This window comes from Falco peregrinus, chromosome Z (genome assembly GCF_023634155.1).
Source record: "Falco peregrinus isolate bFalPer1 chromosome Z, bFalPer1.pri, whole genome shotgun sequence".
Taxonomy (NCBI): domain Eukaryota; kingdom Metazoa; phylum Chordata; class Aves; order Falconiformes; family Falconidae; genus Falco; species Falco peregrinus.
Window position 1 is genome coordinate 39,720,312 of NC_073739.1, and position 16,748 is coordinate 39,737,059.

At 35.2% G+C, this 16,748-nt stretch overlaps 1 protein-coding gene across 1 annotated transcript in view; it reads right to left on the reverse strand.

The window, feature by feature from the left end:
• Positions 1-1,863: 1,863 nt before the first annotated feature.
• Positions 1,864-16,748, reverse strand: part of LRRC2 (leucine rich repeat containing 2) — a 52,210-nt gene continuing 37,325 nt past the window's right edge. Inside the window, exons 5-8 of the mRNA XM_005240692.1 lie at positions 5,721-5,866; positions 4,370-4,525; positions 3,385-3,521; positions 1,864-1,913 (exon numbers count right to left, since the gene is read on the reverse strand). Of these exons, the coding sequence (XP_005240749.1) occupies positions 1,864-1,913; positions 3,385-3,521; positions 4,370-4,525; positions 5,721-5,866 (489 nt within the window). The remainder of the gene's footprint in view (positions 1,914-3,384; positions 3,522-4,369; positions 4,526-5,720; positions 5,867-16,748) is intronic.

The window sequence follows — 16,748 nt, forward strand, 5'->3', positions numbered from 1 at the left end:
AAAATATAAAGGGGGTTAATAAGAAAGATGGAGGAAGATTTCTTACCAGTGCCTGTAGTGACCAGACAAGGGGTAACAGTTTTTACTTAAAGAGGATGGATTTAGATCGGATCTAAGGAAGAAATTTTTTATGATGAAGATGATGAGACACTGGAACAGGTTTCCCAGAGAAGTTGTGGATGGGACACTGCGTTCCTATGATTTTCAGTGAATCATGTTAGACTACAGTAGAAATCTAGAAATAGAATTTCAAGTAATGCCAAATCAGATGTCTTACAGAAGTTTATTACAGAAATATCAATAGTTAATCAACCAAATTTATAATTTCATTAAAAGAAAGTTTGGTAGCGTAGTTTCAGATGGTCTGATTTCTATAAGCCCACTTTGATTGCCACTATTTTATCATATTTCAATATCTTCACAATAAAATAAAAAAAGTTTCTGATCTTCCATTATTCCTTCGATCAATGTCAAGTTTTCTTGGGACTTTTTAAAACTCTCTGTTTGTTCTAGAACTTGCTTAAAATCAGTATTAACACCTAGAGATCAATTTAAGAGAGTTTCGTTTTGGGTAGTTATATCCCTGCAGAAGTTTGTGACTGGAAAAATAACACACCTAGTATTTACAAATTCTCTTCTTTCAAAGAATGAATGCTAAAAAATAAAAAGGGAAGAAAACATCAAAACCATTATTTTTTTTAATATGGAAGTCTTGAAGACTACATGCTTCATTTCTTTGCTTTTTAAATATGACTGACTTAAGTGGCACTTTACTGCACAAAACTAGACATAGCTCATCTCTAACAAAAAAGCAAGATGTAAATATTTCCTGTAGCTGTACTCATAAGTTCAAGACTATTTAAATTCTTTAATTTGTCTAATTTGAATCTAAATTCTCAAAGTCTCACTTCTTTTTAGATTAAAAATTTTGATTTCTTAAACAAAAAGTATATGTAAAACTAGATTTCCAAAACTCTACAGTATGTACACTTACATAATTATATATAAACAGATTATTAAATTGCAAGCAAAATAAGTTTCTATGCAGCAAACTCATTCCTAGACTACTTGGAAAATTCCAATAAATGTCCTCAAAATGCTGTAATCTAAAACCATTAGTAGAAGGCCTTTATCATCATTTTGTTGATATTATTTTGTCATACTTCTTAGTCCTTAAAATCTGGTTTAATACAGTTACATTATAAGACTGCTCAGCCCAGAAGTTTCAGTCACATTGATACCTGAACTTGGGAACAGGTAAAAGCTTGTAATAGGCTTGAAAAAAGCATCAGAATTGCTACAGTTTTTATATATAAAGTTGTTGAAACTCATCTAAACTGAAAATCCAGAGGAGGACAATCTCCTTGAAGAACAGAAAGTAAATGCAAACATCTATGTATGTGTTTGCACTTTAGATACTGTAAAGAGCTAAATGTGTTATATGGTCTTAAGAATATGACAGATCACACTCATATTCTAAATTAATCCTTTCCCTCCCTTATAAAATGAAATCTCTTTTTAAGATGATGATTTATGTCCCACTGTTTCAACTACAACATATAATGTCTTCATCCTGAAGGCATCTATGCCTGTGTATACTTTATTACAGTGAATATTTACTTTCAGAGGGTCTATACCTAAATTAGTGGCTGTTGCTGCGGACTTGAAAATACATTGATTTAAAATGTGAAACAGCATCTTATGAAAGCTCTACTGCTCTTTGTCTCATCTGTAGTTACCAGGAACAACTAGAAATTAAAAAAACTCATGATGATTTTGAAGTGCTTCTGGCCATCTATGGTTTCCAATGTTTTCTATTCAGGTGGATAAAAACAGAGTTATTCTGATATCCACTAGTGATGTTCAGAGCTGAAGACTAAGTAACACTTTCGTAGTGTAGGAAGGCACAGAATCTGCGAAAAGAGAAAAAAGAAATACATCTTAGACTTCAGCTGTGTAATCTGGCACAAATAAATTGGAGACCTTAGCTAGAAACAGCTAGGTTTGGTTTTATTTCAAAAGTATGCTACAAGTCATCTCTGTGCTATCTTTCAGAAATTCAGCTGGCTCATATTACACAGAATATATTCCTTCTCCAGTCTGCTTTTCAAAAGCAAGTATTGGTATAATCTATAGCACAAGAGTTCAGCAGTAGGAAATCCAAGACTGATTCATGATCCAACCTCATCATAAAAAGCATGGAGGTAAGTCTTGCCTAGGAAGGCAGAAAAGTGTATCCCTGAGCTGCTTTGCCTCAAAGAAGTATAAAGCTGGCCTGTGCCTGACAGGGCCAAATGCAGGTTTTAGGCAACCTGGTAGGCATTATCTTTAACTCCACCCTTCACAAGTACATGGATACAGCTCCATCACAACATATTTCACAAGTATCTCTAAAGCCAAATTATGATCTCAGTTTTTCCTCCATTCCTTCTCTCCCTTTTAACCACTGTTGCTACCATTATCAGAATCTGGCACTTTTATAGCAGAGTTCACTTTAGAAGTAGACAGCTTGAATACTCAAATTTGCAGTTTATGGACATCAAAGTACAGAAGTCTAGTATCAGAACATGAAAAGTATGCTGCAGCCGCATCCTGTGGCCTGCCTTTACATTTCTCTTCTACCAGGTATTGTAGGACCACTACACAGGCCACTTACATGAAATTCAAGGAACGAAAAGATACCAAAAGATTCATTCCACCAAAATTCATTTCTGTGCACAAAATCCCAAAGAGTTTGAAACAGAATCTATCAGGTATTTTGGTTGACAGGAAGTTTTGCTTTTGTTTCCTAAAACGTTTTACTAAACAAGACTACAGAGATTGACAGTTACTTGATTAAGGTAAATATAAGACAGACTAGCAAAATAAAATAACATGTAAACTTCCCGATGCTGTGCATTAAAGATTGTGCAGTGATTTTTGCTACAATAATTTTACAGTGGTTAAGCAATTAGTGCATTGATACAAATAAAAAACATTCTATCAATGCAAAAAGCATTTCATATATACATTGTATTTCTTTTTGAGACGGAATTCAAAATCACTTTTTCTGCAGGAATTCAAAATCCCTAATGCTAATCCCAAAAAATGTAATTAAATCTGGAGAATTAGGATAATCATTGCATATATTATTATTGAATTAAGGTTAGTGCATGTAAAAATGCACTCTTAATTTTATATACATGTGTTCAATAACAGGTGTTTTAGTTAGGGCACAAACTTTTAATAAAACACATTGGACATTCTCACTTTTAGTCTTATTAAATACCGTAACAGACAATTAGAGTTTAAGGATATTGCTTGTAATGTTAAAAATTAATGCTCTAAATGTATTTCTGCATTTACATCCAACACAGCAGGAAGTTTACTGCAAGTTACACACACCCCTTTCCTTTAGGTCTTCAATGTATGCTTTCATAAACTCTTTCTCAAATTGCTCTCGTTCACGTTCACTTTCTACAATTTCTTCAGTGTCTTCACATACAATAGTTTCAACTGGGCTGTCCTTGAGACTTATGAATCTAGAGAGAGATTAACACAAAAATATATGCAACAATGCTGAGCATGATGTCATGCGGTACATAATATCCCTTTGGTCAATTTGAGTCAGCAGTCTCAGGTATGTACCCTCCCAACCCTTTGCTCATCCTCTGCCTACTGGCCTTTGTGGCGAAGGGTTGAAGAGACAGCTTTGATGCAGCTGGAGCACTGCTCAACAGCAACCAAAAACCTTGTTGTGTTATCAGGATTATTCTAGCTACCAATACAAAGCCCAGCACTATAAGGGATGCCATGGGGAAAGTTAACTCCATCCCAGCAAGAACCAGTCTAGAGTCTCAAAAGGCTTCATAATCAAAGACATGAGCATTGCCTGCAGAAATGTAAGACCATTGTAACTGTAGATTAAAAGGCCTTTTAGTCTTACTCTGCATGCAGCAACCAGGTGCTGTTTCACAACAAACAATATATGAACCACAACACTATTTAGCCTTTTATCCAGCCATGGTTCCCACTCCCCACAGAGCACTTTTGACAGCACTGAGCTTATCAACAGCTAACTGCCAGACTACAGGTCCCACTCTGGGACATAGCTTTGTGGCTTCAATTAGAGCTACTATGACCAAGTCTACACAGGAATACAAACACATACAGATGCACTATGTGGGGAACTGGCAGATGAAAATCAGAAAGATGAGGCTTGTCTGGAATTCCCAATTTCTCTAGTGCCTCCTTAAAGACTCTGATGTAAATTTGGTCAGAATTTGACCACCAGGTGTGGTAGAAACTGATGCTTGTGAAGGTATGTCTTCTGGGTGCATCTACCTTATCTTCTGAAGAACACGTTCCTTTCTTCTTCACTTTTACTTACTTTAAGCCTGTGGTTGACTCACAGACAGCTGTGGGTATCTCAACCAGGTCATCACCACTGACAACTAGCAAGCTGAGCTTTGGCATATTGACCAGAGCTCGTGGAAGATAAGTCAACTTGTTTTTCTGTAGGAGAAGCGTCTGCAGTTGATCTAACCTGTAAAAATGTAAAAGATAAAGGTAACTTAGAATATTTATTTTAGACAGGAACATCTATCCAAAATAGTAATACAGACTTAATCTTGTGTAAAAGAGAACAATTACATGTACCATCTTTGGCTTAAAAATTACTCATATCACACTTCCACAAATCATCATCAACTTTAATGGATATTTCCAGTCATGGTTCGATATTATAGATATTAATAGCATACCTCTGACAAGTGCTCAAAAGCATGCTCAAGTTAAAATGTTACAAAAATGAATGTGCTTCATACAGAAGATGTTGACAGAACATGATATAAAGGCTCACCATGTGTGCTGCAGAACTAATGAAAAATATGGGTCACCAGCTCACACCTTTGCCCATATGCTGGTTTTTATGAACTAGATACACCTCTGCTAGGCAGCAAATTCCCATCTACGGTTTTTCACTAGTAATTAGTACTGTGGGGAGCAGAAGAAAGACCAGTTCCTGGTCATTTGGTTCTTTGAAGTTATCCCACTGAAATCAATTTAATGTCAATGTTTTCCAGAGAAAGGCATTGGGCTGCCTTTATTTTATTTCCTTGGCTTTTCTTAAAGCAATAGTAATTTGTGGCTGAGCTTTTAGAAGACAAAAAACAGAAAACCGATGAAACAAGTTTGTACCATTTGACCAGAAGGGTCCATTCCTAAAACACTGTTGCAGGCTATTGTTTATCAGGCCCATTTGGTTTGTTTGAATTCAGGGAAAGATATTAAGTAAGGTTTCAGTTTACTGTCAACTTGTCAATTTAATCACAGGATTCGTGTTAGCTTATTGACATTCTTTGACAATGCAGGCATTGAAACTTTGAGTCTGAATAAGAGTATGTGTTTACTGGGCGCAAGATATCCTGACATTTTCGAGTCTTCAGAATGTACATGAGCCTAAGTCTCAAAATTCAAAACCCAAAGTCAAACAAAGAAAACCTTATTTTGCCATGTCCGTGCCTGATTATGATGGTTTAGTATCAAGACTGGCAACTCAGTATGAAATAAACCTATTCTATCAATAATAATCGTAAAGCTTACATTCAAAACTATCTGATGCATTTCCAAATGTGATTTTTTCATGTGATTTTTTATTAATGGTGTCCCTTGGAAACCTGTTACTTTCTGGATTTGCCTTATAACTCACAAGCCTGTCAATGAATTAAAACATAAACTACCTGTCTATGTCTTCTGGGAGATCTTTCAGGTTGTTGCTGCTAATATCCAACCACTGCAAATTAGACATCCGGAGTACACAAATTGGAATAGAATGGAACTTGTTTGCTGATATGTCCACAACAGTGACTTGTTTCAGGTTACTTAGCTGGAAAGAAGTGGTGCTTTATTTTAGTTACATTTTGCAGATACAAAAGACATTTCATTAATCAAACACTTTATTTCTCCCAAAGCACTTAGAAAAATAAGAATTGCATGGGGTTTTTTACTCAGCTTTTTGCCAGCCTTATCTCTTAGTCATCGTTTCATAGGAAAAAGGATTTCAGAAATAACTACCTCCCAAAGTGTTCATCACCTTTCTAACAGTGACAGGGTATTGAATGAAATTTTCATTCTAAAAATACAGTTTCAGATGACACCTAGGCTGGAACCAGACAATGGCTTGATTCCTTCTTAGGTTACATACGAACTAATCTCTGAAGTGGCAATGCACAGCTATGATAATTAATATATACCAGGTTACCATTCCCAAAATCAGAGATTTTATAACTCCCACCAAAAATATAAATATTTCCTTTGTTACAACTCTGTAATGCCCTGAGAGTATATTGCTAGGAGAACCTTGGAAAATGAAACTTCCAATTTAAGCCAACAGAAAATTTAGTCCAATATTTTTCAAAGATCTTTAAAAATATGTCTTCCATACTGAAAACTAAATATATAATAAGGTGCACTAAAGCTTTTTATTTACATACTTTTCAAAGGAATTAATATTTTAAGAAACAAAGCTTTAACACAATGAAAGTTAACTACAAATGTAAAATATATCTGTTAAAGAAATAAATGTGTTAAATAAAGCTCTCTGTACTGAATCAATTATTCACACTACCAGTGTTCATAAAACCATGCAGCTAGCTAAAGTGAATGTCAAAGGACTGTGAATGTTAACCAAAAGAAGTATTTTAAAATGGAAATTGTGTCTCTCCGCTTCTAATCACATGTCACCATCACAATCTATCTCTATAATTCCTGAAAAACTACACTATAATATATACTATATATAATACAATAATATATATTAAATAATATATATAAAAATATTATATACTATATACAATATTACATATATACTATAGTGTATATATATACACTATATAGTATATAGTAGCAAAACAATTTCATTGGTCTTTGCCTGAAGGTTTTTTAGAATGTAGAAAACAATTAGGAACCAAAAACCCCAAACCAAATATGTTTTCCACTTCCAACGTGAGCAAAATGCAATCACCAGCATAAAGTATGAAAAAAAATTAGAAAATAATAAACTAAATTTTGAACCTGTGAGAAGGATTTTTTTATTATCATTTATTAAGAATCAAGTCCTGTTTTCTTATATTTTATGGCCAAACTTACTGCAGTACTGCCAGACATTCCTCTTAATTTGACCATGGCCACTTAAAATGTTCACATTCACATCTTGGAGCTATCAGAGCCAGCTTAGACTAGGATTTCTAGTGGATTTTTTTGTTTGCTTGTGGAGTGTGGTTTTTTGTTTTGTTTTTTTCTAGATGTAACCTCATAGTGCTGCCAGAGCTTAAAATTTGGGGAAATCTTTTCAGGGAGATTTACTGAAGTTATCATACTACAAATGGCTACACAATTAAGTTTACCTTTCAGAAACGCAATAGAGGTTTAGAGTTTCTCAATTCAAAGATATAATTTTGAAATCTGACCACTGCATTAAAAAAGCCTTGGTGATGCATTACCATGGAAATGTCTCGCTCCTGATTCAGATCAGGCAAGCACACATTTTATTCTGACACTTCTCACTTCCAAACTATTCTGTCATTTTGAGGACTGACTACTAGCAATAAACACTCACTTCTGTACTGTAAATTTCCCATATACTGAATCTTTTTTCCAACAAAGCAGAACCTCCTTCTCAACAAGGAAAGCAAAGTGACTTGTCTAGATTGTAGCAATGGCAGAATACAGAAGAAATTGGCACCATCTTTACACTGCATTTACTTTGTGGTTTGAAATTATTGTCACAATTCCAAATCCCAAGCAAATATTTCAAGTTTCTCTGCACTCAGAAAGATTTGTTAATACTGCTGACATTCCTTACAACAAACTCTGTGCAAAAGGAATTTAACAGGCACAGAATTAAAACAATGTCCCACAGGCTTAAATGCCACCCAAAATGTTCTCAAACCATCCCAAAATAAGTCATAGTCTTTTAAACACCAACCACCAGATCGTTTTAAAATAAACTGACATCAATGTTCACCCAAGTTCCTAAACACTTTGCTTTCACATGCAGTCACCTGTCACTCTGAAACAACTTGGTAACATTAACACTAAGTGGTAAAATGATATTTCTTCAACAGCAGTAACTAGTTCTATATGTTTTCCTGGAAACTTTTGGTTGCATTAAAAATTACATTAATAGCATTAATAGAGCAAGCGCTATTATTTTTATATATATAAACAGAGCTATTCCTGCCATTTTTCATATAGTATTGAAATTAATACTTCATTAAATGAAAACCTACATTTTCCAGGAGTTTGTATTTCCATAAATATGTACCAACAAAATATAATCCCATGGACACTCTTGATATAAAGCTTGGTTCAGCCTGCCACAGAATATATGGAGCTGTGATTATATTGTGTAAGCTGTAAACCCTCAGTACTTGTTCTTTTAGCATAATATTTAACAAAACCTCTCAATTTTCTGTAGTATATTGAAACCTGTCTGATATGTTACCAACAAACATCTATGATATATGATGCTCTGGAAATTATGGCAGCTATGTATTATATTTTCTAAAGAAAATCCCATGTATTTTATTTCTTCTTGAAGGACTGATGTATTTTTGCACCTTTTATAACATTTCATTTTCAAACAAGCATGGGTCCCTTATCATTTTTTACGTTATAATTTATATTTGCTTGATTTTGATTTTTGCTATTTTCCTCTATTATGTGACTTTGGATCAATCAGTATAAGGCTTCATGTAAGTTCCATTTTGAAAAATAGCTATATTTGATAGTCTAGCTACCTGGACTGACTTATTGTGGTCTTTACGTTTAATCACTGTTGTCATTTTTATTTGACAAACTGCCCCATTTTGCTTATCTTAATAATTTTGTTCATAGACATAATCCAGATAACATTGTAGAACTCCACTACCTCTCTTTCCTTCTGACAGTTAAACCTTCAGTTGAAAGAAAAGGACACCATGTCCTGGGCTGAACAAATTATTTAATAAACGAGTGTGGGTTTATTTCTTTTCTGCTTTTTGCCATGAAAGGGACTTACTGCTAAGGTTGCATGCAAGTTTATCATAAGTTGCCTACTAATTAGCACCAAAAAATGAAAAGATGTAAAGTCTGGTCAAGCCTTACCACAAAAATACTGTATTTTCTAATTACATGTCAACATTCTGTGACAGAAACAGCATCCCATCAACATCAATATATGACAAGACATAAAAAGTATTAACCCAAAAAAGTCTGTCAATGCATTACAAAAAGGCTTTTGCCCAGAAATTTCAGATTCAATGAATTAAAAAAAAAAAAAAAACTTGTACCACTTCAGTAGAATCAGGATATGTTATCTCCCAAAACACAGATTAGTACTCAGCATCACATTAGCTTGCTGAAAGCGGTACAGTATATATGAGAAAGGACCACCCTCGGTGCAAACTGCGCAGTCACCCACTCAGATCTCATGCATTCAAACAAGATCCCCAGCCTTTCTTTCACAGAGTTGTAAGTGTAACCTCTTCTATAGTGTCATTGACATTCCTGGAGAAAAGAACCAGTTAAAGAAACACATACAAGCATCTTTAGAGGCAGAAGGTATATTTCATGAGATATACTTGTGTATCTGTAGCCCAGTTCACCATCAGATTTCCAGAATGGACTCTTGGAGGCAAAGGCATTTAACCGTCAACCCCACCCCTTAATAACAAGGTATTCATTCATGTATTTTATGACAAAATCAACTGAAGCATAAAAATGCTTGACTTTAAACAGCACTTCATTTGGTGGTACCATGATAAGCTAAATCCAAGAAATGTATGTGGATGCAAGTCTTCACGCAAATGGCAATGCTAAAATCTTACATCTTTTGCAGAGTTAATCCACAATCAGACACTGCTATTCTGATGCAAACTGTTTACTTGGAAGTTTATCATTTATCCCCTTTCATCTTTAGAGCATTACCATCATTCAAACACCTAATGTTTAAAGCCAATTATAGCTATGATGATCTAAGCATTAAAAGTTCATAGAAAGGGACTTTGCTTTTTATTAGAGCAGGTTTTGTATACACAATTCTTTCATCAGGTCTGCAAAGAATGAGCAAACTGACTGTATATGCAATATTCACAAAAATATCAGGTCTTGAGCATTCACAGGTGATTAAAGAACCAGACAGCAATACAAGAAGCTTCATACAGTTAAAAAACCCCAAGAATGTGGGTCATGTGTTTAAGTTTAGGAGTTGTTCCAAGTGAATGGATGTTGCATGCATGAAATTAAGTACCCAATTAATGATTTTCTGGGCTGAATCCAAAACAAGTCTGCTGTCTCAAAAAATAAATTTATGTTGAGTAGTTACATTAAATTTTCATAGTATTGCTGCTGCAGCTACATGCAGTCTGCATATATTGCTACACTTTGCCATCATAAAGTCATCTCATATTCACATCTCCAAAACTTGTAAATAAAGGACACACATTAGAATGGAAAGCTAGGCCCTACCAAAAGTCAGTTACAGGTTTCTCATCAACTTAAATGGATCCAGTAGCTCACCTTGTGCACATACTTTTCAGAAGTTTTTATTAACACCATTAGAAGAGGAAGAGCAGCAACGTCAATAGCATACAGGCATTAACTGACCTCTCCAGAATGTCTCGATAGGAAGTGTTCTTTGAATATATCCAAAGACCCTTTTAAGATATTTTCTGTTCTTCCACCAAGAGACAACTAAAATTGCTCACTTTCACAACGGAATAGAGACAAAGTCAAAAACCTTTTCCATTTCTGCTTCAAGATACAATAGTGATTAAAGTGGTACTATTCAAGTGGTACCATCTTCCTTATGATTTAAACATACAGAACAATTCTGGTTTGCCATGACAATACTCTGTAGTCTGTGAAGTTTCTTTTCTGATTTTAAAAACTGAGTATGATCATTTCAATCCATTCTGAAACCCAGAGTAAATTACTATTTGCCGAAGTGGGGCAAGGGGAAAACACCCAGAAAAGAAGGTAATTTTATTTTGTAGCTGCTCAGAAAACATATTATAAAGAAAGTTGACAACAACAACAAAAAAATTTAATACCCTGGTTGATGCTACTGTTTTGCATTGATAAATTAGTAACCATTCACTTGAAAGGAAAAAAATGTCAAGGATATTTGAGGAGATAATATCAGTAAAAGGGAACCAGGTAATGGCACGATATGGACAGAAACAAAACAAATAATAAGAAAATTTATATGAGAAAAACATTCAAGTGAAACTAAGAATATGGTCTAATGGCTCTAACCTATTGCAGTAGCACCGTTTTGACAATTGGTGATGAAATCTTTTCACCTTATATATATTAATGCTAGGCAATGAGAACAGATTTCTACAACTGATTGAATAGATATATCCTGATAAACTTGGAAACAAGACTTGCGTGGAATGTCAGCCAGAAATCAGCTTGCTTATAAATGTAAGTGGAAGACACAATTTTAAGGGTAAAAAGACATTCTGACTTCAGCAGAGGTCAGAAAGTTTGTGATTTGTGAACTGCTTCCTAGTAAGCCAGGAGTAACTATCTTCATGGTTTTTTGCTTTAAAAACAGAAATGGTAGAACTTTTTGTCTTGGCACAGAGAAACTTCACTAAAATGCACAAAATTCTTGCCTGCTGTGGTGCTGAGCACCAGAGCAGTTTGACAAATACTAATAATTGGCTACCAAGCAGGAGAACCCTGCAACTTGAAACTGGATTTATCTGCATCTGAAGCAGGAATTCCGTAAAGAAAATCCTCAAATTCAGCAAAGTCACAATGGAGACAAATCTGTTTTGCACCCTGTGACATATCTGGTCTTGAATTAGACCTTATCTAGTTGAGCAAACTGTTGCAAAATGTCTATCATCAAAATTATTTTTCTTTTACTGCCACAGACTACATGTGCATGACACTGATAGTACACAAACGTACAATTGAGAACATTGTCAACAATTGAACACGACAGTTCACAGCTTTGTGGCTTGCCAGGATTATAGCAAACTCCTTTTCTTTCTCATACTGTTGTTAGATACATGCTGGGGCCGGAGGGGGGAGTGGGGGTGGGGGGAGGTGTGGGGGGAGGGGTCTTATACGCTTTCTGTCAGGTGGCGACAAGCCTAACAGGAAAAATTTTGAGTTCATCTCTTCCCAAAGGATTATTTTCTTTCGATATTATAACAATATTTCTAGGAGGCTTTATGTCTTCCTGTGATACAAACATGCAAAACTTGGAAGTACAGTTAATATTAGTAAAAGACTCAGATATGGGATAGATCTTTTCCTGACCTGGAGAGGAAAGCTGAGGAATGGCACATTACAGACACTGTGGGAGAGTTTTTTGCACAAATAGATATTTGACTACTTTCTAAGAACTTGTGGATGCAAATAAGGGCATGAGGCTATAAGTTCTTGTTGTTTTTAGTGTTTCATTGCCATTTTGAACTATTCCATCCAGGCTGTGTCCAAGTAACCTAGGTGTGTCCAAGTAATTTAAGGTATTAAATTATTATTTCCTTATTAAGTGTCTTCTAATCAAAATATAACTGAATACTTATTCATATACTTACTTATGAAACCTTGTAGGGAAGCTTGTAGGGAATCTTGAAGGGTTTTCAAGATTGATTTTACGGGAAGAATTCCCCTGACATGGAATTTTCAGAGAGCTGGCACAGGCACTGGACACATTGCAGCCCTCCAATAACACCACCCAGCCACATGATCTTTGGTACTGCCCCATGGATGAGATCATAGGAAGCCTACAAACCTCATCTGCTTTTTACTGGAAATTCTTTAAAGTTTCATTACTTTTTTTTTTCCTTATACACTAATGAAGAAGTTGTTGAAATCATCTTTTTTAAAAAACAAAACAAACAAAAAAATGGACTGCATAGAAAGGTAACTGACCAGGTCCTCAAAGTAGCTAAGAAGCTTCTATATTTCAGGCAAGCTTCTAGGTCTAAATTACATCAGGAGCTCTTCCATCAAGTCAGAGTACCTCAGAAGGAGGTAGGCACAAATACAACTGAAGGCTTGGTCCATAATCCTCCATTGGATTTCTAAATTTTGTCCTGTGTCTCTTAAACAACAGGAAAAAGATGTCTAATAAAATCAGTCACTTGGCCTGTCCCTGCATATTTACTTAGAAGATAAATTGCATAGAATCAGGTTTCATGGTACTGAAACAGTATAAACTCAGATGCATTTTACACTTTTTCTTTTATGTGCTGTATTAATATAGGCAGCTTCCAAACAAATGTTTTATTACCCAGTCACCTTCAGATTGTGTTCCAGCAACTTATCTTTTACTTAGATACACATTGCTGCTGGACACATATATTCCCCTAGTAATTTTTTAATAATAAACAACAAAAAACTTCTGCATATTTGTGTATATCATGTGCAATGCCAGATAATATTTTCTGTTGAACATGACATTTTGCAAATACCTATGTAATGCTTTGAGCATATAAAAACAGGAACATAACAAAAGAAACTATGACTACTGAACAAATACTTAGAAGAAGTAACATTTATTATTAGAAGCACGCATCTAAAACTGTCAAGATTTTCACAACTGCAAATAAAATCTAATATGGAGAGGTGCAAGCTAATAGAAGAACAGTGAACTACACACATTTATTTGACTGAAACATGGGAAAAGATGAAAAGAAAAAAGTAACTGTATATAACTCAGTGAAAGTCTTGTGTTCAGTATGCACTACTGGTCAAAAAAGCAAATGGATAGTTAGACATATATATATAATGTGATAGGACATATATATATATATATAATGTGATAACCAATAATTAAACCCTAAATTATTTGCCACTAACTAAAACAATTGTACACCTACATACAAAACACCATGGTTCTTGTCAGTTTTTCTCAAGGAAAAACACAAGAGCAGATGGTATCCAGAAATGAACAGTAATGGAATGGAAAGACTTATTTTTGTTAATTTTTGGGTTTGCGATAGTTCTGAAAAACCTAAATCAAGATTAGGAAAGACTGTAAAGATTGGAACAGTTGAGCAAGAAATGGTAAATTCCTGGTGCATTCTTCCTTCAAAATACAAGAGCACTATAACCAAAAAGCATAGCACTTCCCAATAACATGAAACTTCTAGAAAATTAGAGTATAGGTTTTGCAACAACAAAAGGTTTTCCAGTTTAGAACTCTGCAGAATTCAGAGGAAGCTGACATTTACACAAATAATGAAAAACTCTATTTCAATGTCACAGTTCAAATAAGCACAGTTCAGATTTTTTCAGCCTCAGAATATGGCACAAACACTGATTTTCTAGCAGAATAATACTGAACACTTTATACTCAGCTTGCTTATTGAGATTTCAAAGGTGAAAGCTACTGAAAATTGAATCCTTTGGAAAGCAGATCTGCAACTTAGCAGTGTATTACAATACTAACAACATTATTACCAGAGCATGTAGAACTGCAAATAAAGCTCTGTGATGTTGTGCTACAAACACCCATGTTGAGAGATCTCTCCTTTGCAGCTTTAACACCATTAACAGCCATGACAAGCCAATGAGCAAAAGCAAACAGAAACACAGTGGCAAGAAGTCACAGACCAAGGTCAAAAAAAAAGTCAGGAGAAGTAAACACAGGTTTTCTTATTTCTAGTCTTGAGATACTAAGGACCACTCCAAGTATGTATCATGAAAAGTCTCAGGCACCTATCAAGACTTTCTTTGATTATGGTAATAAAATTAATGGGGATTTAAGGTGCTCTATATTTTTTGTAACCTCCTAATTTCTTTCCCTTTTTAAAAAAATGTACTCCAGCATTCTACAATTCTGAAGCATCACATTATGTCCTCAAGTCTAGTCAACCATTTTATTGCCTCTAACCAAGCATTTCAAAGAGCATTTTGTATTAGTAACCTGAAGTCTTGGAGCCAGCTTCTGAGAATGAAAAATATTTCAAGTCTATTAAAGCAGTTTGGGATAGCCTTGCCTCTTCTTAACCATCTCCCTGCCTTGCAAGGACAGTATTTAAATCAAAACTAACAAAAAAACCAAACCAAGACAAACAAACAAAAAGAAACCACTAGTAACATGCAGAAAAAAGACCAGTGAATCATGAAATGGTGATGCCCATGTGTGATCCTGACTCATGTATCTTCTAATTCATTACAGCCCCTCTGCCACCACAATCACACAGGTCAGACAAAACTTTTAACTGACCAGCTCTGTATGTCAAGATGAGACAAACAGCAGTCTCCAGACAGCTTGGCAGCCAGCGTATGCCACCTGACAGGATTGAAGCTAGGCGTCATAGCCCTCAGCAGCAGTCTAGCAGTGCATGCTCTCCCCAGTCATGTATCCTATAACCAGACAGTCAGGGGAAGTTCTGTCACAGTCATACATATTTTTCACACAAGATCTACATACAGGTGGGCACTGGCCACATACACCTGGCATCCACACTGCCCATGTAAACTACTGCGTGGAGTCTCAAGTTTTGGGTGAAGGAATTTGGCAGATTAACAGTATCACCTCAGGTTACTCCACAAAGCAGTTGGCTGATGTGGCTGGAATAACATAAGTGATGTGGAAGGAAACAAAGCATATGTCAATTAAAAATAGATAGGAACTAAAAAAATACCAGGATCTATTTTTCAAAGCAAAAGACAAGGGAAGTCTTGAAAATCTCATTCATGCAAAGCTGCATTTACACCATGAAGCATGAAGTTACATTAACTTGACCATAACCTTCATAACTTGTGGGTTTATTGTTCATAAAACTACCCACATCCTTCTGAACTCCAGCAGCAGTAGCTAGCTTTATAACAACTCACAACAGTGGACTAGGTAAATAATCTAAATGGTGGTGAAGAGTCATCTCTTTTTCTATATTTGTTCTGACTTTCCCAGCCATTAGTTTCTTAACCTGAAACTCATTGTGCTTTACACTGCAGTTCAGAAGCATGACAGAGGCCCAGGTTTGTGAGCCGGTTGTCTCTTCAGTAAGAAAAGCAGGAACCACTGTGCCGTATCCTCTACTGGATTCCCTTGTGTATTCAGCATCATTTCCATTTCATGTTGGGTCTAATCTACACTCTTTTGCCCAGCACTAGTCAAGGAGAGAGCTTAACTGACTGAGCTCTAAATGGGACAAAAAAAATCAATTAAATCTGCTTTTAGCTGATAGGGCTGACTCTTGTCTTTATGCCTTTGCCACTGATCAATGATGGTTAATAAAAATCACAGTCAGCCTTACCAAGTGTTGTTTACAGCTGTGAGAATTTGATCAATGATGTAACTACCTATAATTAGTTAACAACTGATAAGAATGTATTCAGCAATAAATTAAATGCCTTAACTTCAGTTTGATTCTCCAACTTTATTCTTCTTACAGAATAAATCATACCTCTCATTAGTTGCACTTTATGGAATAAAAAATAGCATATTTTTCTCTCCCTTCACCTACAAGTCCCTTCTCAGTCTCATCAATCCATGTATGTGGGCACCAGAGATATTTTTCTTTAAGTTAAAATATGCAAATGAGATAGTGTTATGTATTTGTTCTCTTATTAAGTAGTTATATAAAATCTGTCTCATTATGTAACTGGTGAACAGAGGTTATATAACCAGGATTTCAAAAAACTATTTTGCTATTGGACTTCATGAGATTTTGAACTGTTTTCAGAGAAAGCAGGACTGGAACAGTACCAAATACTCTTTCCTACCATTGAATTCTTTTACAGTTAGATTC